Below are 24,092 nucleotides of genomic sequence, written 5' to 3' on the forward strand. Positions count from 1 at the left end.
CTTTTTTTAGTGATTTTTAGTATGATTCAAAAGTTTTAAGTTTTGTTAACAACATAATAAACCACATAAAAAATAATATGTTCAATTGTTTTACTAGTTTTTTTTAGTTTTTGATCAACTTTTGTTCTAAATTTGAGTTTGTCCACCATATTTTGTTCGATACTGTATACTGGAGTTTGAAGCACAACTCAAACTAGACACTTGTAATATAAAATCTGTTTAATCAAAATTCGGTGTAAAAAACCATGGAATAAGTATTAAATTGTAAAAGCTATCAAGAGCGTTGACTTGCCTTTTAAATTTGGTTACTAGAAAGAGGCCCTGTCAAATTCTCCAGGTAGTTGGGACTAAACAAGATCATGGATATGAAGTGGAGAAGATGAGGGGAAAAATGGCATCAATTCAGTCATAACAAAAACACCAGTCAAATCAGATTTTCTCCATGCTTCACAGTCCCAAAATACTTTGGATTGGAGGATGAACATCCCTAACTACATTAGTCGCAAATGAACTTTGATTAACTCCTCCAATCGCAAATGAACTTTGATTAACTCCTTCTATTCTTTACAAAAATCAATTGAGGTTTTTTTTGCTAGTGTCTTCCGAATCGACAATATTTTGCTTTTCTTTTTGTCTACACTACATTTTATTTTATAACTCAAAAAATATTTTCTTTCAGAATTGAAAGTTTCTTTTAAAATGAAGCCAAAAAACCTGAGATTTTCAAAATATTCCCAAAATTTCAGCTTGCAACGTTTTTAACGAAAATGTTCAAAGTTTGTTCTGGTTTTAACTTTCTCAAAGCTCCCATCATGGATTTCAATTATTGTCAATAAAATAAGTTATATTCTCACATTTGGCTATTTCCAGTTTTTTATTGAATTATTTCTTAATTTATTGTTGAAAATCAATTGATTTCTTGAAGATCAACTGACTTGCCTGAAATCGTTCATTTTTGTGATCTTGGTAAATTTAAAGTGAATGTCATAAAAAAAACTTAAAAGAATAGGATTCTTATTCGAAAGAAATAACTTTATGATGTAAAGGACTGTGAAAAAAGATATTGCTCTCCATGTAATCATCAACAAGTGCTTGGCGAGATTTTGAAGAAAAAAACAAACACTGTAACTTTTTCAACAAAAAAAATATATTAAAAAATCCAATAGAGGTTGGTGATATACTAATGCTTTTAACTATTAACAGAACTTTGTTTGTTAAATAAAAAAATAAAATATTTAAGTGAATTATTAAAATAAACAAAACGTCAAAATCAGATTTTGGAATACAGCAGACTATTAACTCTATTAAGATGATGGTTGAATTGGTCAGCATAAAGATAATACCTTTGTTTAAAGTTCGATCAATAGAAGGAAAAATTTGGATGTGATTTTTTTTTTTTTTGTAACAAATCATGGTCACTGTGGAATTAGAGGAACAGCTGAGAGGTTAAAAGCTAGAGCTTGTATGACAACACATTCACAAATAATAACAACAGATTATGTTTTCCAATATTATTTTGAGAACAAATTTATGGCCCAACAAAGACGTGTTTTGACAATCTTTGATTATTTTGAACACACAAGTATTTTATTTAAAAATGGCAGAGATTGATTTCATGGATTTATGAGTAGATGAAAGAAATTTCGATACGACCAACTGGCAACTTTACATCATCAAGGGGATTCTACTATCAAACTCATTCCGATCGAGTTTATAAAAGCTGTAAAACCGATCAATTTTTTCGGACCCGACAAAATTGGCGTATAGACATATCACATAGGCAATAATTATATATCATAGAATTTCCAATAAAAAAAAAAACATTTTTTTAAAGATATAATAAAGACGGGCACACAGCAGCAATTAAACAGTAATTTTAAAGTAGTGAAATTACAATGTCATGTTAAATAATTTTCATCACACTAAAACAAAGTTATCTTTTATTGCTATTGTTGCTTGTCTGTGTTGACCCTACACATAATACCATTTCCACACTTAGTATATATTTAATGTGCTTTTAATACTTTTTATCCTAGGGGACAGAAAAAAGATTCAAGTGTCATTGAGCTTGTCACAAAAATTTCTTTTGGTAGACTGGATTAGACAATTTAAAAAATGTTTTAATGGGAAGATTTGGTGGCAAGTTCACAGATCCCGGGCACGGGAGGCTATCTAATCTGAAGCAGTTGCAAATAGACTCCGCATTCCAAACATCTACTACTTAAGACATGTAATACTTTCTTACATTTCCAAAAGTATTCTAAACCTAGTTTAAAAATTAGATTTTATTCACATTAAATGTTAGCTTAGTTTGTCAGAAGCAGGATCCATTTTGACCAGACAAAATCTATAGGTATGACCAGCTGAAAAATCCTGAAATGCAAGATCCATTTTGACCAGACAAAATCTATAGGTATGACCAGCTGAAAAATCCTGAAATGCAAGATCCATTTTGACCAGACAAAATCTATAGGTATGACCAGCTGAAAAATCCTGAAATGCAAGTCCTTAAAGGAAGCCTTCTCCACTTCTACTGCTCTATAAATAACAATAACCTTAAAGAGCATCAAAAAGTCCTAAAAATCGTTCTAGCAAGCTAAAATTGAACAATTCAAATCCATTTATTTAAATTTGTTAGCAGAAATTAAACTAGTAGTCAAGCTTGCTCTGACCAATCTATCAGTTATTTATTGTCTCCTGAAAGGTTTAATTCTCTTTTTAATCGTTAAGTGTAAGTTTGAAGGAGAGGGAGAGAGAGAGAGAGAGAGAGAGAGAGAGAGAGAGAGAGAGAGAGTCAGTAGTTATCATATCCTTGACTATTTTACTTCATAAAAAGTATTGCTTCATCATCATCAAATGTTTATGTTGACCCTTAGATACTATTTACACCTTAAGTGAGTTGGTAAATTTATGTCATTTTTATTAAAATAAAAATTGCCAGGCAATATTTTAATATAGTAAAAGTAAACAATTGCCCAAGGTGTAAATGGTGCCTAGATGATGCAATGATCCAATATCATAGTGTAGGATGTCATCAATGTTTTAAAATGTTACAAACTTAAAATGTATTATTTAATTATTATACAACATTACACAAAGTTTTTGAAATTAAATTCAGTGTGTTCTACTGCAATATAAAGAAATCTAAATAAAATTATTTGTAATGACGCTAAACTTAGTAGTGGCACTTAATAATGGCACTAAACTTAGTAGTCTCTTTTTTTACAAATAACATTTAATGATTAACTTGGTGTTTGATATTTGTGAAGAAATTTATGTGAAAATAGAGTTAGGTGTGAAAAAAGTTATTCGTGGCCAAATTCAAATTTTAAATTTCTTACCAACTGTTGATTATCTGTTGTCGAGGTAGACGGTGAAAAAATGAAATGTGGAATTTATTATTCTAATTATGTCAATGAGCAATGTTAGAGATTGGGTTTATTTTCTGATTTTATTTTCAAAACAATAAATTGTTAGTTGGGATAAGGTAGCTCAAATTTTCGGATTCACAATTTCCACTACACAAAGGTCACGTAAATTTCTATCGGGTTTTTACGCTTAAATTGGCAGAAATTACGAATTAATATTTGTAGTAGTAATACGCACACTTCAGCGGGTTTTAGATAAAATTGCCATGAATTCCGATTAAAGTGAGTTTGATAGTAAGGATCATTTACTACCGAAATAACTCTTTTTTTTAACAATGCAACTAAAAAATGTCAAGTTTTTGGAATAAATGAAGCGCCAAACTCGTGGAACACGGGTGAAACAGGTTTTAATGGCGATCAAGGTAAGGTATCGATCATTTGTAGATAAGGGTCCAGATGCGTATTAAAACTCACTAGTAACAATTATAAAACTAGTTATACTGTGAACAAGTGCTGCAACTCTGATGGAATCTTTTTACCACCGTTTATTGAATAAAAATCGAATGTTTGCTAGACACTGTTAAAGGTGGGCTACCGGTACAAGATATAAACTTCTACTTTTGGTTAGATGGAAAATGATACATTTATTACATAACTACTTGAAGTATTTGTACCAGTGATAAGAAAAAAGATGACCGATATATTTTATTTTTAGATGGTCGCACAAGACATGTTTCTTTAAAGTCTATGGACATTTGTCGAGATAATAACATACGTTTAACATGCCCTCACTCTTCACATATTTTTTAACCGTTAGACGTAGGTGTCTATTGCATTGTTAAGAAGGTATAGAAAAAAAAAAACACTTTACAATCACTTAGCACTTACAATTAAACGTAAAAAAAAAAAAAAAAACCGGGATAATAAAAAATTTCCACCTTTAAAACTGTTTGAGTCCCCGACCAAGCTTTCACTCTTTTTAATGCAATAGCTGGATTTCAACATGCATTTGCACCAAATAAAAACAACACAAGCCAGAATAAATTAAAGATTACATAAAATTTTAGTCCACTACTTAAGTTGCACCACTTTTAATACTTCCAATAACAATTACCCCAGTGACATCATCCACACCAACGACGCGAAGCCTATTTAAAGCATCAAATCAGGTAAAATCGGAAATTGAAATTGCACTAATAAGTTTCTGCAAGAACAAAACCAAGCGCGTGTTTAAAACGAAATTAAAAAATCTTGACAGAATATGCAATTGCGGTACTCAAGGATGGAAAAGAATTAAGGGTCGTAAAAAAAAGAAATACCGAAATTTATCATTTAAGGTTGGTGATGAATTATGATAAGCAAGCAAACCGTTCAAAAGTGATTAAATGCAAGAAATGTAGAAAAGCGTTTCATGAAGATATGATAGCCTATAAAAACGTTGTGTGACCACCGACTCTGCAAAAAAATATCTTACACCAAAAAAACTGTCATCGGCGATGAATTTTTTTGTGTACAAAAGTACAAACTGTAATTTTAAAATTTCTTCCACTAATCTTTAATTTATTCTGGTTTGTGTTGTTTTTATTTGGTGTAAATACATGTTGAAATCCAGCTATTGAATTAAAAAGAGTGAAAGCTTGGTCGGGGACTCGAGCAGTTTTAAAGGTGGAAAATTTACATGTAATAAGCATGACCCAGTTTTACTTTATCTTCTGTTGAAACTGGTCAACATTTTGACACTTAATTTTTTTTTTTTAAATCTTGAAAATTTTAATTAAGCATAAAAAAGCATTCTCCTATTAGCTCCGATTTACTCTTATAAAACTAATAGTTAATTACTAATCAAATTGTTAACAAAGAAACAGTTACTTTGAAACATATTTGGAGACAAACAAAATCCACAAATAAAAAAGATTGGATACAAGAGGTTTAAACCTTAAAAAACTTTTCTCCTTGAATCTCACGCACTCAATGATGGTACTAAACATTGATTTTAAAAACTTTAAATGAACCCCTTCTACTAAAAAAGCTACATTTATCTATTATTAGATCTTGATAATCGATGAGCCTTTTTATTAATAATATTGAAAACCAGCAAGTTATTAGTGATGCTAAAATTCATTTTCACATCCATTGGAAAGTTTGATTCAGATTTTATTTAAGCAATCTGATGATGAGTGAAAAAATCTATACTATGATATTTGCTAAAAATTTAAAAAGAATGCGTTGACTATGTTGATTTTACTCAAAGTTGAAGTTTATGAGCACGACAACCTAGCCAATAGATTGAATTGAGTTTGAGTGTGCATGACATACTAGGAGTTGTGTCTGATGTTCTTAAAATGTTTTTTGAAATTAAATTAAATTTCTGCAGCACATTTCTTATGATTTCCGCATTAGAAGTAGCAGCATGGCAAACAACGCAATTCTAAAACCCTTGAAGATGAAATAAAGTGACAGGTAAGAATAAGAAAATTATTACTATGTTTTAAAAGGTTCAAAAAAGCGATGCGATGGTTTGGAGAGAAGTAACATTTTAATATTTTGTTGGAAGTTTTTGTGAAGTTCATCTACCATATCACCAAATTGTCGAGATGAGGTGTTAGGGTGCGGTGAATGATATTGGCCTTGAGTGAACACCGAACATAAATTGATGAAACCAAATCCAGAAGCTGTCTCAAATAGTTTTTCATCTTCAATTATGAATGATAGCACTGCAATATAATTCTTTTTTTTAAAATAGCTGCATCAGTTAGAGGTGATAAATATGGAAGCTGCTTTTTTTTTCGGCTGTCATAGGTATTACGCCTTTTTTATAGCAACTTTCTTTACCGTGGATTGTCACTAATAGGCACTTAATTTTACTACTCAACTCAATATCTTTTATCCTTACTTTTGATATAAATTTCATTTAAGACACATGCTTTACATTTATGAACATGATACAGTCCAGCATCGAACTGCACAAAGAATGCACAACTAATTATGCACACAGCTGTGTAGCAAAAAAAACTTACATAAGGTCTCCACAATTATCTGGTTTTATCATTCTGTACCCAGATTTAAGAAGACCAAGGAGTTCACGGTTGCTTATACCAGGGTATGGGGTTCCACCTTAAAATACAATGAAACATACAACATGGCATTTTATAAAACGAAAAGACTTTTTTTTTTTTTTTCAACTACTCTTTCAAATTAATTCAGAAATAATGACGCACCAGCAATACTAATTTTAAACTGCTGCATTTATTTAATCTGCAGTTTGCCAATTATTTGCTATACCGTCTGTTATGTACCAATGTCATTATTTTTACGATTATAATAATTTTTATGTCTTTTCTTTTCAAAAAATTCAAAAGCTCTTGTTAATGAGCTAGAGAGCTTTATATGCAAAAGCACTCTTATCCCATGCTAGTTATTTCCTTCATTAAAATTAACTGTTTTACAGTTCACACATTTCAGCACGTTTTCAATTGCTCTCTGTAATCTGTCATCTTTCAAAATAAAGCAAATAATAATAGAAACTCATGACAAGTATTGATTTAAGTGATTAAAGAAACTAAAACTCTAAATCTTGACTTTCATATATACAGAAATACATAACGTTAAATACTGTTCATTTTTTATATTTAAACATCGAAATCAATTTGTCTATCATTTTGTTCAAGAAGTAAATTTACTATAAGGAAGTCATGGAGTTATTACCTGTCAATTGCATCATTTATTAGTCAATTAAAAAAGATCACCTCATAAAACTTAAAATCCATACCTAATGTGACAATTTCAAAAAGTAACACTCCGAACGACCAGCTAAAAAAAAATTAAATACCTAAAAATTATAGATTGCACTACAGCTATAATAAAAACACTTAAAATTTACAGAATAGACTACAGCTATAATTGCATATAAAGAGAATTTTAGTCAATTGAACATTTTCATTTAAATTGGAAAGCTGAGTATATTTTTAGCCACAAACTCATCTTTCTACTTATATTTAAAGCTGTAGTTTTTCAAATCTTTATTATCATAATACATCTTAATATGTCCTACTTACACATCACTGCAAGAGGTAAACAATTGTTCAAAGATGGCTTCTAACGACATCCATTTCACAGGTAAACGACGATTTTTGCTGCTCATATAAATTAGTTCATCAGTGACCTTTCTTGTTAAACCAAAATCTGATATCTTAACATTTTTTTCTGCTCCTACTAGGATGTTTCTTGCAGCAAGGTCTCTATGTACTAAATTTGCCTTTACTAAATATTCCTGACAAAAATGGTGATATAAATGTAAACTAATAAATTAAGATAATAGAGAACTGAAAAATCTTATGTTTATTAAAGTATTAGGTTTTATTGAAGTGAAAAATTTACAAACCATTCCAGATGCTATCTGCCATGCAAAAGAAAGAAGATCGGTTGGAGTGATCTTAATACTTTTTTTGATTGAGGAATATGAAACCTTAGATAGGACTTTAGAATCTATTTCTAATCTGAAGTCGGTCTATGTAAAAAAAGTAATAAAGCAGGTGAAACATAACAATTAGAATACTTCTAAAAATAAGCCAGAATACAAATGTATAAGTCTGGGAAATAAATTAGGTTTATCTAACTAAAAAAAAAAATAAGATAAAAAAAGGAAATAAAAAACATCCTTTACTCTTTTGTATTTTTATTTTTGTTTTAACTATTGCACATAATAAAACCTTTAATCCTGCATGATAATCTTTTGTATAAAGATATTGTCCAGCTACGTTCTCTTCTTTTGAATCATCAGACCAAAGCTATATTATATTTAAAATTTTTGTAACTACTTTTTGAAACATTAAAAGAAAAGCAAATTCAAAAAAGCAAAACATAAACAGAACCTATGCAACATTTTTTTTTTTACACCATTTTGTATAATAAATATTAAAAAAAAAAGTAAAAATTCTAAATGTTTTCTTCACAAAAGGGCTGTTAACAAATATAATTTACAAATAGTACTTTATCATGACATCTACCAAAGGATGTTAAAAATATTTAAGCCACTTTCTGTCAATTCATGAGGTAGTCATGCACACTAAACTTTCGTTTATGCAAAAATTATATAAAAAAGGAAACTTCAAAAATGAAACAGCTAAAATAGCTTCAAAATTATGGTCAATAGTTTTTTACAAAATCTAACACTTTGATACGACTAAAAAAGTGCTTTGCAAAGCAAATCTGGACAGTCATGAAAGATTCTGTAGATGTATTAATGACAGTATAAACTATACAAAATAATCTGAATAAAAGTGTTTGTTGCAAAAATGTAAAAAAAAAATCTTGGTTAGTAAGGGTAATAAAGGTAAAAAATTAAAACTGGGCAACAATTCAAAAAACATATTTCAAATATTTACTTCAAATGTTTAGTCCAAGAGTGGCATATTCTAAGCATGGCAATGAACAAAAAATTAAAGACAGAGGATTTATAACCTTTTCCATTACGGGTCTACATGGCTGATTCTGGTGTAAGAAAACTAGATTTCATCAATAGAAAGTTTAAGTGTTGAGTTTTCTACACTTGCCATACCATAGAGTAAATTTTGTTGAAAAGTTTAGTGAAAGTCAAATCTGATCTTGTTTTCCAGTATAACAAGATTTCCTGCAAAAACATGTAAAGCAATTGTTGTCTGAAAAATCTAGAAAAAAATTTTTTAATGGCTTGCTTAATCTCCAAATCTAAATTTTTTCATGGCACTATGCATCACTAAGCTGAAATAGGGTTTTGTACATATTTTTTAGTGATTACTAATATTTAAAATTTATATTTAAAATTAAGGTTTTTTTTTTTTGCATTATTTTTTAATTCATTTAAAAAAAAATTATTTTTGATCTCTTTTTTTTTTTTTTCTTAACTTCTTAAAGGGTTTTTTTAAGGTTTAAAAAAACTCATATTTTTGTTAAAACCCTCTTTTTTTTATTAAAAAAGTATACAATAAATGTTAAATTTCTATATTATTTTTATGTGAAATTAAAATAATTATATATTTAATTGAATATATGATTACTTTAATTTCACATAAAAATTTTAACATGTGGTCACAGAGTTTGCCTCATTATTTTCAAATAAAATATAGCTCTTGCAAACTGACTTAATTGCCATGCAAGAATATTCAAGCGACCTGTGACGAACTGTTCTAAAATCATTTTTACTACTGTAAAATTCTATGTAGTAAATGAAAACTCTTTAATACAATAAAATACAGTATATGAAGATTCAGTCTCAGGACTCTCTGCTTTCATTTGATTAAGTTTTACCGTTTGATGGCATTAATTAATTATCAAAATGATACTTCCACCCTTTGTCAACTTTTAATACATGTTTTTCCCCAAAGCATATTTTCTTAAGAGCGCATTTACGAAATGAAACTTTGTTTGTAAAGAATATTTATTTTTCACTCAATGACAACACTTTTTTTGTAAATTCAAGTTAGTCAACTATTTATAGCACAATAAATGATGGGGCATATGCAGAATGGAGTGAGTTTTCAATACTGCTTGTAAATTCCCAGCAGTGAAACGAGGAAAAAAAATTCTACCAAAGAACACCCATGAATTTATTGAAAACAAAAAATAATCCAGCTGTGCCTGGAAGAGTTTTAAATCTGCATACCAGTATGATTAAACTATTTAAAAGAACACTACAACCACAAGAACATATACAAAAAAATTTCATGCAGAAATTTGAACATCTGCTGGGTCTAATTTCTAACAAGCAGTTTTTAAAAACCATTCAAATGTCACAGTCTGTGCATAGGATGGTAGTTCATAGTGTTTCTTTTATTAAATATTTTTAATATCCAATACATTTTTTGTCTGAGAGTGCTTTTCAAGCCAGAAACAAGGCCAACAAAAGTGCACAATTAACTTCTTTTGCCAAAAATACTAGAAGATACAACTAATTATTTATTTATGATATCTGACATGTACCTATACTGCAAGAAGAACAAAATGCAGGAAGTATAAAACCCAGAACAAAATGAAGATTCAGCTGATAACTATTTTTAAGGTAAATATTGGATAAAGCTGTGTATCTTTAAATTTAGATATTTAATGGTATCATTTAATTTTATTAATGATACATTTTAGAAAAAACGCTAGTCATAGCCAATCTGATATTTCTGAGGTCTTTTCATATAACCAACACAGTATGTTTTTTAATGTTTGCAAAAATAAAAAACTAATTGTTGAAAATGTTGAGACATAAGAATCTTAAACTTTTATGTTTGAAAAATTGGATCAATTAGCCTTAAATTGACTTAATTTTGCCTTATATTAATGTATTCCTCAAAAATTTGTCTGAAATCCTATTTCTGCTTAGCGATGCATAGTGTAATTTTTGAAGGCTTGTTGTAAGTATTAAATATTGCTCCACATAAGGATTGCTAAGACATGTTTAGAATGAAAATTTTAATCATATTTCAATTTTATCTATTTATTGCAGTGAATACAGTTTTTTCTAGAATATATAACTAATAGAATTAGAATCTGATAATAGATAATTTCTATAATAAATAGTTTATGTCTTATGTCTTATACTATTTATTATAACAACAAATCTTTTTTACATTTTTTAAGTTTTGATGTTTGTTGTTAAGTATTTTAGGAAGTCAAAGAGCAATGGTTCATATTAAGAAAAGAAATCAAGAAAGCATCATTAAACCATGCAGCTGTAATTGATAAACGACTTTTAAAAAATGGCTATTTTACAGCCACATATTATTAAATACCTATTTTATTTATAATATAATGCTTACTTAATAGTTTCCAAAAGTTTAGACACACTCATTTCTTTAGTACTTAAAATTTTTTTATTAGTAACTCAATAAAGAAAAAAGACTTTAATTTAGGGTTTTTTATTCTTTGTTAGTAAATTTTATAAGGATTTTAAACTAAAAAAAAAGATTTCAAAATACTAAAAACATTAAAAATACATAAGTAAAATGTTATGGTAACATACAAAAGCAAATATTTAAAATGTTCAAAAGTTTAGACACACTTTAAATTTAACAAAAATAAACAACAGAAAATCAATATTTAGTGTGTCAACCTTTAGCCTTAATAAAGACTCTTCTTGGCATAGAATCAACTAGACGATTGCACATCTCAAGTGATACTCTATACCAGATCTCCTTTACCAATTCTTTGAGCTGTTCCTGACTGGTAATTTGAACTTTTGTCAATTCACATTCTATCCATGTCTAATTGTTCACTATAGGGTTTAAATCAGGTGAGTTGGTGGCCATAGCAATCCTACAATATTGTTTTCTTCAAACCATTCCTTTGTATAATATTCAGTATGAGCTGTAACACCATCTTATTGAAACTTCCCATCTTTATCTCTAAGCTAAAGATTATCTATTGTTAGCATTAAGTTGTTTTCCAGGATATTTACATATAATCACAGAGTTGATTCTACCAGATATGTTTGACACATACCAAAATCTTTGTAATTAAAACATGACCAGACACCAATAGAGCCACCACCTTTTTGTGATGTTGAGCCACCACCTTTTTGTGATGTTGATTTCATAAGCCATTCTTTTAACTGTAATATTAGATTTACAGTTAACAAGCTCAAAATTACTTTCATCACTCCAAATTACTTTTTTCCATTGTTCAATGGTCCAATACCTTCTTTCACGACACCATATTAGTCTTTTTTGCTTATATGAAATTATTTGAAATATTTTATCATTATTTAAATATTTAACAAAATTAAAGTTAGTTTTGCTCTAAAAAAATACTAAGATGGGTAAAAAACAAATAACCAAGGAACAGTAATTGCTCATCTAAAAGGTACCAAGATCAATCAAAAAATAGCTGAACTTATTGGAGTTTCAAAAAAATGCGTCAGAACCACCAAGATTAATTATGATCCTTTTCAAGGTATCAGATAAAAGTCAAGGCCTGGTAGACCTTAGACAACTACTAAACAAGACAACAGTGTCATTTTTAGATCAGATTGAAAGGATCCTAGACTATCTTACAAAGAAATCACCACTCAATTCAATACAAGCCAGAATCTGTCAACTTCTAAAAGCACTGTTTGTAGAATTTTGAACAAATACAAAATTGGGATTTATTCTGCTTTGAAAAAACTATTGCTGAATTTTAAACAAATACAAAATTGGGGTTTATTCTGCTTTGAAAAAACTATTGCTAGAGCCAATTTTGTATTTGTTCAATTGCTCCTAGCACCTTCTTCTAGATGAGCAATTATTGTTCCTTGGTTATTTGTTTTTTACCCATCTTAGTATTTTTTTAGAGCAAAACTAACTTAACTTTGGTTAAATATTTAAATAATGATAAAATAATTCAAATAATTTCATATTTATATCTAGATTTAGTTTTCACTTATAAATATATCAAAAATCACATCATTCAATTAAAAAAAAGTGTGAAAAGATTGAAGGTAATGGTGTTTTAGAAAAAGTGTCTAAACTTTTGAACAATGTAGCAAGTAGATAATAATATTATTTTGTTAACTAGTATAGGAAAATATCAACACATTGGATATAGCATTATAACAAATTGGTTATATATAATATAAATATATATTGGCTAAATATGTTTAACATATATTGGATATTTTATATTGGATATGGAAATATTGATATATTGGATAAAAGTCTCTAATTAATGTTTTAACTTCCTCATTTTAATTATAAGTTTTATTGACCAACTATTTAATTGATTTGATTAATTTTTCTAACTTTAACTCATATATAATAAAAATAATGAGTGTGTCTAAACTTTTGAAAACTACTGTATTTTCATATTAAATAAAAAAGGAAATAACATAAGTAGAAGATAAAAAATACCTGTAACCTCTAAAAAAGAAAAACTGATATATCAGACTTAGATTTTTAAATATCAAAAACAGTCGGTTTTTTATCTTTTAATTAAAAATTGAATTAATCAAGATAAACCAACTAAAAAAGCAGAATGAAAATAGTACTAAAATGACCAGACTTTTTATAAATGAATATGTAAATGAATAATATCTCATAACTGGTGTTTTGTGAAAAAAATTACTTAAAAATGTTGAACAGCTTTCTAGATATTATTTTATTATAAGAACCATGCATAGTGCATGGGCTAAAAATATTAGACAAAAATGTTAGTTAAACATATTTAGCCAAAAGCCAGCTGTGTTTTAAAGAAAATATTTAAAGAAAAAAGTTTAAGCAATTTTTTTTGTTTTAAAAAATGGGGGGAAAAAATTAAAGTTAGTGAATATACATTGTTTTTTTTTAACATAGAAACAATACAAGAATACTTTACTTACCATTGCACGATTGTCTCTCAAAAATGTAAGAAGATCTCCATTTTCCATATATTCAACAACAAGACATAAAGGGTTTTTAATAGTTGAGCATCCAATCATATTTACAACATTTTTATGGTAACCAATAATTTTCATAATTGCAATTTCATCTCTAAAATCTGAAAACTCACACTCACTTGCTGCCTCTGCAAAAAATGAAAGCTATTGTACATGTATATATATGTACATAAATTCACAAACTAATAAATACAAATGTATGTATGTATGTATGTATGTATGTATGTATGTATGTATGTATGTATGTATGTATGTATGTATGTATGTATGTATGTATGTATGTATGTATGTATGTATGTATGTATGTATGTATATAAATGTTCATATATATGCATATAAATATATGCATATATATACTCACTCGTATACATTTTCAAATAAACTATTTGTTTTAATAATATACAATTATAAAAAAAGACCTTTTAGACGTTTAACAGCTACAACTTTATTTCCATCAGGATATCTTTCTTGAAAAGTACTAATGGGTTGTTGAAAAACATATTTTGTATTCATAATAGCTGTTGTTTTTATTGTTGCTATAAAGACAGCTCCAAAAGCTCCTTCACCTATCTTTTCACCAAAACAAAGATCTTCAGGGAAAATCTCCCACTCATCTAAATCTTTCTTGCTTACTTGTGTTTCAATGTAGTTTCTAAACAGCAAAAGAAAAAAACAACATTCTTTTACTGCATATAGATTTTATAATTGAAAACAATTTCTGGCAACAAAATCAACACACCCAAAAAAGTCTTTGTTCCACATAAAATGATCATGTCTTCTTTTTTGCCAAACACAAAAAAGTATCAATGCTGTTATAAAAATTACCAAAGGCACAATGATCCCAGCAACAATAGCAACAGATATTGCTAATAAATAAAAAAAATCAACATGTCAATTATAAAATATAAAAACAAGAGAGTTTTAGTTTTTTAATAAGTATTTATTACTACCATTAAGTTAAGTTTATAACAGCTCAAAAACAGAAAGTTCAATTTTAAAGAAATAAGTTTACATTGTCCTTTGAGAGTGGTTGTTGATGTAGTAATAGCAGCTAGAGATAAGACTTAAAAAAAAATAATAATGATGTTATTACTTAGGCTGTCAAAATAAAATGATAGCATATGATAGCATAAATACCAACTTACCCTTAAGAAACTGAAAAGCATAGCCTTTGCCATATATACCCTCATAATTTCCTGTGGGTGTTTTAGCATACACCTAAATTGAAACAGAACAATTGTATAAAGCCACAAGCGTGAATCTTATTACCAATTACTCTTTGCAGTTTATCAATATTTCTTACTTGGAATCCATAATCTGTATCAATTGTTATACATTTAAGTAATGAGTATGAAGTAGTATTCTGAGAAAAAATAAACATAAGTTAGTTCTGTATAGAAATACTAAAAAATAAAATAAAATGTTAAAAACTATATTTGTATAAAACTTTTAATCATACAGAATATAATTCTAGCTTTTCATCTTCTTTGTCAATATCGATGAAACTGAAATTTTTCAATTTATCTGCCTTTCCATATCTTAAAATATATTTTTCTATAGGAGATGCAGTCTTTGGCACATTCCACATCAAAGTCATATTATAACATGAACTCAAGCAAATAGCATTGATGGAAGTATTGCAGTATACATGAATGATGCTGATATTTTGACCAGAAATTGGAGCGCCTGTTGGTTCTGTGACATGAAACAAACATTGATATTTTAGTAGGTAATTTCAACAATAATCAAATTTCATTTATTAACTAATTTAACAACAATAATCTTTTTTTTTAAGTTAGTAAAACTTAAATGTACGATTCTTACTTAATGCTTTTTTGGTAACAGTCACAAATGGACTTTTAGAATAAATAATCAAACCTTGAAACTAAAGAACAAAATAAATGCTTACTTGGTGTAGGATTTTGTTGGTTGCAATTCTGAAAATTCATAACACTCTGACAACCTGTAATTTTAGAAATTTAGTGCCCTCTATTAGAAAGAACTTGACATGAACTATGAGTTAATAAGATGAATGTATGAACAAATATGTAAAAACTGGCTGCATTTGGATCTCTTAACCAACATTTGTGAACTTTACAGTTGGAAAACTGTTTTAATGATCAAAAAAGTGTTATTATTTATTGTAATTTCTTTTTCCAGAAAAAAATAATGTTCATCTTATTTTATATTTTTAAAAAATGCATTGAGTTCAGCAAATAAATTTTAATCATGCTCTTTGATAGTGACATGAAGTCAAACCTTTGTAAATTTCATAAAATAGTGCTGACAAGTACAAAAGTACTAAACCTGGTATACTTTCATAAATCATAAATTTAGTATTTTCAGAATAATTTTATTAAATACATCTAGAAATTCATTTTCAGAATAACTTTATTAAATACATCCAGAAAGCTTAACAGCAGTATAGGATATATACAAAAGTTTAACCACCTGTATAGTTAAATTCAACGTAAGCAACTGGTCCTGCAGAACAACTTCCAACTTTAGTTAAAATCTGTCAATAAGAAAACAATGCTTGTTCAAATACATCTGCAAATGAGAAAAAGAGATTTTAATATTTCTGAAAAACATAGAAGCAAATATTAATCATACATTTAATTTAACTTTACAATACTTAAGTAAATCATGGATTTGATTTCTATTTGGATTTATCACTTTAAAGCTGCCAGATAATGTATTCTAAATGAAAATAAGAAATACGATAACAAGTCTTTGTTGACATAAGCATTTATAGATTAAATAAAAAATATTCAACTATTATGAAAGAGACATTACTTAAATATGCACTTGAGAAAAATTTAAGAACTTTTTTTTCTTTACATTGTAAAATAAAAATAAAATGCATAGCATCTTTTAAAACTATGTCTAAAACCTTTTAAAACAGTAAAAACATCAAATACCTTTTTTTACAGAAAGATTTTGACTTAAACAACTTAAAGTTTAATAGTTATGAAGCCAGGATTTCTTGAAAGAAACACCATGTATTTAGAACATATATTGATATTCTTTACAATCAGAAATGGGGAAAATAAATTAACTCATCAAACATATATATTATATCAGGTATGAGGCTGTAAAGGGTATAATGGGTTACAGTTTAAACTTAATAAAGGCATCAAAGGCAACCTTGCCTATTTAAACATTAAACTCTATCTAATTTTATTGCTCAATACAAGTTTATAATTAAAAATTAACAGGTAAGTAAAAATTGAAAAAAATAAGTTAAAACTTTTTTTAGTCAGATAACTAAAAATACATTTTTTTAGGACAGCTTGAAGAATAACCTAGGTTTATACAGTACACCTTTAAGTTATAATTTTAAAAGATAATTTTAAGTGTTCACAAATCATAACCAAAGTATGTGAAAAAATAGTGATTTTTAAGTTTTTTTTACCTATAGAGGAGAACCACTACCCTTGTATGTTTATTTTCTATAATTCTTATTAGCCAATTCATTTTATTAGTGTTTTAGTTGCAATGTACCTGTGTTCATTTATACTACAGAAAATATCATGTCAAAGTGTATTTTAAGAAAATCACTGATTACACAGTCACTGAATTAATGAACCCTGTAGGATATATTAAATCAAATAACTGCCTGGACTACCAAGTTGACCATTTAAATTTTTGACTGAGAAAAGGGGCTACATTGTCAAGTTTTAGAAGTCCTATTAAAAATGTTTTGGGAAGCTATAGTTAAAGAAAAATTTGACAAACATTACAAGCAATAGTATATTAATGTATAATAGTGTATTGCATTACTATACAACCAATACTCTATAATGATAAAGCATCCATTACTGCCTAATGAATTACAAATTAAACAATTACAAAATGCATATTAAATACTTGACTCTTTTTGTTGTATCTGTTTCTGTTTAATAGTTTGGCTTCAAGGAATTCTTACAGAAAAATTTAAACTAGTAGGTTTCAGCAAACTGTTTAGATTTTTATTTAAGATAGCAAGTTCCTAGCAAATTGTTTAGATGTATATATTACAAGATTCTTCAAATGCTTGAAGAATCTTGTAATATCTGTTTAAGAAATTTCTTTAACCTTAAATGTTTCTTATCTTAAGAAAGGTGCCAGGTAAAGTAATATAAACTCATATTTTATGTTACTTTGTTACTTGGGTCTAATTAATAGTTACAACGCAAGTAAAAGTATTCACAGTACATGCTTCTTTGTATGTGTAAACCATAATAGTGTCTCTGGAAACAATTACCTACTGTCTCCTTCAAATAAACTTTGCACACTTTACCCTCTCCCCATACAACACAATTTTCATCCACTTTTTATTTCTCAATAAACCATCTGAGTTAAAATTTAAAACACATCTTTTGATAAGAAAGGCTTTACGAGATAGATCTGCAGTAAGCAGTTATATAGTCATATAAATCTCAAATTGGAGTTTTGTTAAATAGCATCACGGTTTTAAAATCTTCTTACATAAATTATTTTCCATAATGCTGGAAATTTTTTCAAACAGCATTTAAGGACAGTTCAATAGAAAAAATTAAAAAATTAAAAAAATAATTTTAAAACTAAGTACAAAGTTAAATAAAAGTGTTGCACTTAGGAAATGATTGTCTTTAAACAAGATTGCATTAAATTTGTACGTACAAGAGGAAAACTGAGAAACTCAGGAAAAAAATCTGTATCCAGATAGTCATTAGCAGCTTGATCTAGACAATCTGGTTGAATTGTAGATGTTTTGACAGTACTCTGATTGGAAATAGAAGACATATCTAAAAGAAAAATTGTATTATAAAATATAAATTGTTTAAAAATAATAATATTATAACCTTATTTCTATCCACATCATTGTGTAAGAAATAAATGTAAAACTTAAATTATCTTAACTGTTTGTACTCCCTGATTGAAAAGGAAGCATCACTGTTTGGTTTTTTGGATTTTAATAAATAGTAACAAACAAAGTACAATCTTCTAAATCAGTCATTTGAAATAAATCAATTTTAAAATTATCTATTTTTACATAAAGCTGTAAGATTCAAGAAAAAAATTGCAGCACATCACATATCTTATGTTGCTTTGCTTCAACTCTTCAACACATTGAGTAGAGTCACTATTCAATTAAAGCTGTTAAAATTATTTTCATAACCAGTTTTAAATAACAAACTTATGTATGAATATAAACTTGCATCACCAAAAAGTTTGCTGTATTAAACACAAAGAATTCTACTTTAAAAAACTTGAGAAAAATGATCTTAAAAGGCTGTTACAGAAGTTGATTAACATTATTTACTAAAAACCAAAAAGTCAAACAATGATGCATACTAAAAAAAAAATTGGAACAAAAAATGTTTCTGTTGAAACTTATTACATTTTTTATCTCAATTTTAGGATATAAATTTTAGGATATAAATTTTAGGATATAAATTTTAGGATATAAATTTTAGGATATAAATTTTAGGATATAAATTTTAGGATATAAATTTTAGGATATAAATTTTAGGATATAAATTTTAGGATATAAATTTTAGGATATAAATTTTAGGATATAAATTTTAGGATGTAAATTAGAGAGAAGAATTAATAAAAACAGTTATCCACTTAAAGATTTAACTACAGATTGTCTTGATATGTTAAGCTAGTATACAAATGAATATAAGCAACCATACATATACAAATGAAAATAAGCAACTGTACATATACAAATGAAAATAAGCAACCGTACATATACAAATGAAAATAACCAACCATACATATATAAATGAAAATAAGCAACCTGAAAATGCTCCAACATTATTAAATTTACTTTGATTTCAGAAAAAGACATTAAAAAGTAAATCAATATAATAGTTTGCATTTACACATTTTATTTTTCTTTTAAATCAAGGTTTTCATGCTCCATAATCATTAATAAGAAAACTTCTAAATAGTAAACAATACAATATTACCTTTTGGTACAGACCATGTAATGTTCCAAAGTATATATTCAGTATTGCCTGGGTAAAGAATGACGTATACTCCAGGAAAAGTAACACTTACATTTAAGACCCCAGATGCCTTCTTGAAAGCTTAATGATAAAATGACAATAAATTAAAACTTACCTTACATTCATGTTTCAGGCTATATTTTAAAAAAATACATGTTTTGAAATAATAAAAAGATAATATATTGGAACATCATTATATGACCATTTGAAGAATTTGGTATCTAATTGGTACATCACAGAGGTCATATTAACTAAAACATTGACTACATATTAAATTTGCAATTCTGCTAGATGTATTTTAAACAAAATATTAAGAAATCAATAAATAAATTTAAAAAAGAAATTACTTGGACTTTTGATTAAAAAATTCAAAAAAAATAGGGCACTATGAATATTTTTTGTTTCAAAATACATCTCAAATTAAGGCAGTCTTGATTGGAAAATCAAATAGAACCTTGAATCAAAGCAATAATTAAAGAACATTATTATTTAAACATCTATTTCAAAGTATATAATTGCATACAAAGTTGGAATGCTATTTAAACAAATTCTTTTTGCTACTTTTTACCCAAATCAATAATTCAGTTATTATTAAATATTTCTCCCTTTTCCCCCATGCCCTACATAGCTTACTCTTTCAGATGAATAATTTCTGACTTTGATTTGAAGAACAAGTGCAACTTTAAATAGGAATTGATAAATGTTGTTTATTCTTCCACTATAGAACTGGACAATCTGAATGTCCCTATGTCTTCTCATTGCTGTATGTAATAATTTAAAAATTTTAATTGCTGACCCAAAGTTAATCTCTCTCATGTTTGGTAACCTGTTTAGAGATCAAACACACACAAATATATATATATATATATATATATATATATATATATATATATATATATATATATATATATATATATATATATATATATATATATATACATTTTTAAATCTGTGTGTGTCTGTGTTTGGCCTCACTTCTTAACTAACTTCTTAACTGAGTAAATATCATTAATCAAGAACTTTATTACAAAACTTTATTTGTTGTCATTATGTGTTAATTACAGACTTTCATTTTTTTCTATTTCCAATTTCAAAAAGAATGTATTTTAAACATTGGACAATGCTGCAAAAAAAAATTTTGTAGATTGTCTTATAATGAAAAACCTACTGTAAAAGTTAGTCATATTCATGTTTTATTTTTCCTAGATTCTTGAATAAGGATTTTAACAGTTAACAGCCTTTATTTTCAAATTAGTCTATATTGTATGTTACACATTAGGGAACTCTAAATAAGAATTATTGTTAGGTTTTGAGTGCCAGATTTTGAGTGCATCTTGTAAATGTAGTAAATGAACAGGACTTGATTTTAGCTGTTTTTTCTCAATCTCATAAATATTCAACTCTCAAAATGAATAAACAAATTCTCAATGATTTGTTCATTGTTCATTTGAGGTATTAATCAAACACAAAAAAACTTGAATATAAGAAATGCAATGCTCAAGTAAGAACATACTAATACTTACTTGAAAAATCAGATGAAAAGCTGTTTTGTTTGTTGTATCCATTAAAATTTATTGGATAAACATTCACCTTGAAGGTTTTGCCTTCATCAAGTTTTGTAAGTTTACAAACATCTGATTCAACAATTTGTACTTGATTACTTGCTACCTAAAAGAAAATACTAAGTTAAGTTAAAGATTGATCAAAAACAACTCAAACTTAAACTGCTTTCCAGAATTAACAGCCCTAATAAATAGGCAATCATTATTTTGAGTATAAATTTGTAGTAAAATGAGTTTTTTCAAAAAACATAAAGTAAGCATCTGACATAAGATAAATTTCATGTAAATTTCTTAGTTTACTATAAACTGAATGAAGCTCATCTGTTTGATTGGAACATTTAAAAGATATTAACAGAAACAAAATTGCAATGAAATCAAAAACTACAAATTAAATCTAATATCTTATTGTTTAAAAAGCATTTTGCAATCAATTTTCTCTGTGCTATTGTGCAACTTCCAGAATTCTTGTAACAACTTGGAGTTTCTTTTAATGCAAGGTTTTTTTCAAAATTATGTATCATTGTAAATATAGCTCCAATATTATACAAAAATTGTATTAACTAATTGTAATAACTTTTATAAAGTATATTTGCAACCTAACACTTTCTTGTAAGAGTCAACTTACTAAACCTAAAACACTTTCTTCTAAAAAGTCATTCTGTACTGTAGCTGTAACCAAGTATATGCTTGATAAGAGAGCTGAACTATTCCTTGACATGATAACTGGCCATTCAAATGTAGAACTCAAAATCTGTTTATCAATATTTAACATATTTGCACCAGAACTATTAGGTAGATTCCAGCCATTACCTATTTCACCTAAAATCATAAGAATGTAAAGCTTGCTTTAACAGTTAATGAATAGTAAAAAGAAAACTTCTAATACATATAACTTAAGTAAGAAAAAGCTTATAGATAAACAAAATTCTGCTACAAATACTTTTTAAGTTACTAAACTATATTGGTCAGATCATTATATTTCAACCAATGGCCTGTGGAACACCATCTCTTATTTTCCTGGTTTTTACATACCATTATCTACACGATGTAAATAGGTTAAATGTGCAATTTCAGAATTCCAAGTGCAACAGTTTAGAAATTATAGCCTTACAAACACTTTCAGGTAGCCCCCCTCGGTTCCTCGAATGGTAAAAATAGACAACTTTAAGGCCTTATAACTTTTTTCTAGCTTTCAACAAGTGGCTCATTTTTTCTAGAACTATTTTCTAGATAGTTCTGTCTTAAAAATAATGATTTTCATTAGCTTGTATCATGTTAGAAAAAAACTACAGCCTCCTCAACTTTGGAAAAATTCTAAAAAATGCTAAAAAAAGGCAAAATGAAGTTACCCGTAGTATTTTTCTATTTGTCAACAAGTCCTTACATGTAAAATTTTTTGATTAGCCACAGTTGTCTGCAACAAATCTAAAAATGTATAGTCCACTCGACTAAAAAGTTCCATTTTTAGCCATTTGGGGATAGCTTGTCAATTTTTCTAACACTTTGTATTGATCTGATATTAACAGCAAATAAGGCCTTTAGATCTAATTATATAAAAATGTAAGCATTACGAACTTGTTATCTTTACAACAAACACGGCAGCATTTTTTAACAACCTTGTTTTTCAATTATCAGGGTTGAATAGCATTATTGAAAACCAGTGCCCCTCCAACCTGCCTCCTGCCCCTTTTGAGGGATGTAAGTTATCATGTCCTTTCTTAAAAAAAAAAAGAAGAGATTTTTGGTTACTTTGTTGTTGATCTCATCTTTATACTGGATAGGGGCATAATGAAAGGGCTAATAACTATATAGAGCCCTGCATTATTGTTCAAATGCTCAAAAAAAAATTTAGTTAATCATAATATTGCGATTTAATCTTTATCATGTTGGTTTTTTTTATAGTTGATTGAATTGCTAATAATTCAAGGCAAAAGTAAGACAATGGATTCATACATTACTGGCAATATGAAGTAGAAAAAGACTAATCAAGCCATCATAATATTGATTTGATGTTTTGTTTAAATAAATAATTTTGTTTTACAAAGTATAAATAAGTTTCAACTTTATTAGTTAATTTTAACTACTTATTTAAAAATGCAATGGTTCTATAAAATATATTTTTTTGCAAATTTAAATATATAAGCATTTGTAACTTAAAATAACTTACCTTTATATTTTTCTGTTCAATAAACTATATATATATATATATATATATATATATATATATATATATATATATATATATATATATATATATATATATATATATATATATATATATATATATATATATATATATATATGTATATATATATATATGTATATATATATATATATATTATATATATATATTATATATATATAATATAATATATATATATATATATTTGTATATGTATATATATATATACATTTGTATATGTATATATATACAAATGTATATATATACACACACACATATATATATATACATACATACAAATATATATATATATACAAATATATGTATATATACATATTTAAATTAATTTTATTTATAAAATTATATATATATAAAATTGAATCAAATATGTATACTATTATTATCAATATTAGTTCATCTTAAATTTGCTAGATAAACATGAATACTTGTTCTATTGGTACTGAACTAAAGTTAGATTGTCATAAAAAAACATACTGCAGTAGGTCTGAAACTTCAGAAATAATAAATGAAGATAAATACCTGCTGACCTTAAGAACTGGAATAAAATGTATTCATCTGCATAAAATTTGTACTCACCATGGGTTATAATTTATTAATTACTAT

The 24,092-nt window shown here is 27.1% G+C and overlaps 1 protein-coding gene across 6 annotated transcripts in view; it reads right to left on the reverse strand.

Annotated features, from left to right (window-relative positions):
* LOC145183259 (uncharacterized) overlaps positions 1-24,092 on the reverse strand; it is a 35,441-nt gene that overhangs the window by 3,825 nt on the left and 7,524 nt on the right. For 2 of the 6 annotated variants that reach the window (XM_090085594.1, XM_090085592.1), the window contains 19 exons: positions 21,912-22,105; positions 21,248-21,392; positions 19,686-19,805; positions 18,388-18,512; positions 16,357-16,443; positions 16,195-16,258; positions 15,653-15,706; positions 15,203-15,438; positions 15,047-15,106; positions 14,889-14,961; positions 14,756-14,806; positions 14,483-14,609; positions 14,163-14,395; positions 13,687-13,871; positions 8,078-8,155; positions 7,750-7,875; positions 7,424-7,638; positions 7,138-7,178; positions 6,386-6,482 (listed from right to left, as the gene is read on the reverse strand). In XM_090085594.1, the coding sequence (XP_089941720.1) occupies positions 6,386-6,482; positions 7,138-7,178; positions 7,424-7,638; positions 7,750-7,875; positions 8,078-8,155; positions 13,687-13,871; positions 14,163-14,395; positions 14,483-14,609; positions 14,756-14,806; positions 14,889-14,961; positions 15,047-15,106; positions 15,203-15,438; positions 15,653-15,706; positions 16,195-16,258; positions 16,357-16,443; positions 18,388-18,512; positions 19,686-19,805; positions 21,248-21,392; positions 21,912-22,058 (2,264 nt within the window). In that variant the 5' untranslated portion in view covers positions 22,059-22,105. Of the gene's footprint in view, positions 1-6,385; positions 6,483-7,137; positions 7,179-7,423; positions 7,639-7,749; positions 7,876-8,077; positions 8,156-13,686; positions 13,872-14,162; positions 14,396-14,482; positions 14,610-14,755; positions 14,807-14,888; positions 14,962-15,046; positions 15,107-15,202; positions 15,439-15,652; positions 15,707-16,194; positions 16,259-16,356; positions 16,444-18,387; positions 18,513-19,685; positions 19,806-21,247; positions 21,393-21,911; positions 22,106-22,635; positions 22,965-24,092 lie in introns of those variants that run through there. The other 4 variants (XM_090085591.1, XM_090085593.1, XM_090085588.1 and 1 more) reach the window with 4 other exon arrangements.

This window comes from Hydra viridissima, unplaced genomic scaffold, assembly GCF_058129835.1.
Source record: "Hydra viridissima isolate aposymbiotic clone 2 unplaced genomic scaffold, HvirCarnegie_v1 scaffold_4, whole genome shotgun sequence".
Lineage (NCBI taxonomy): Eukaryota > Metazoa > Cnidaria > Hydrozoa > Anthoathecata > Hydridae > Hydra > Hydra viridissima.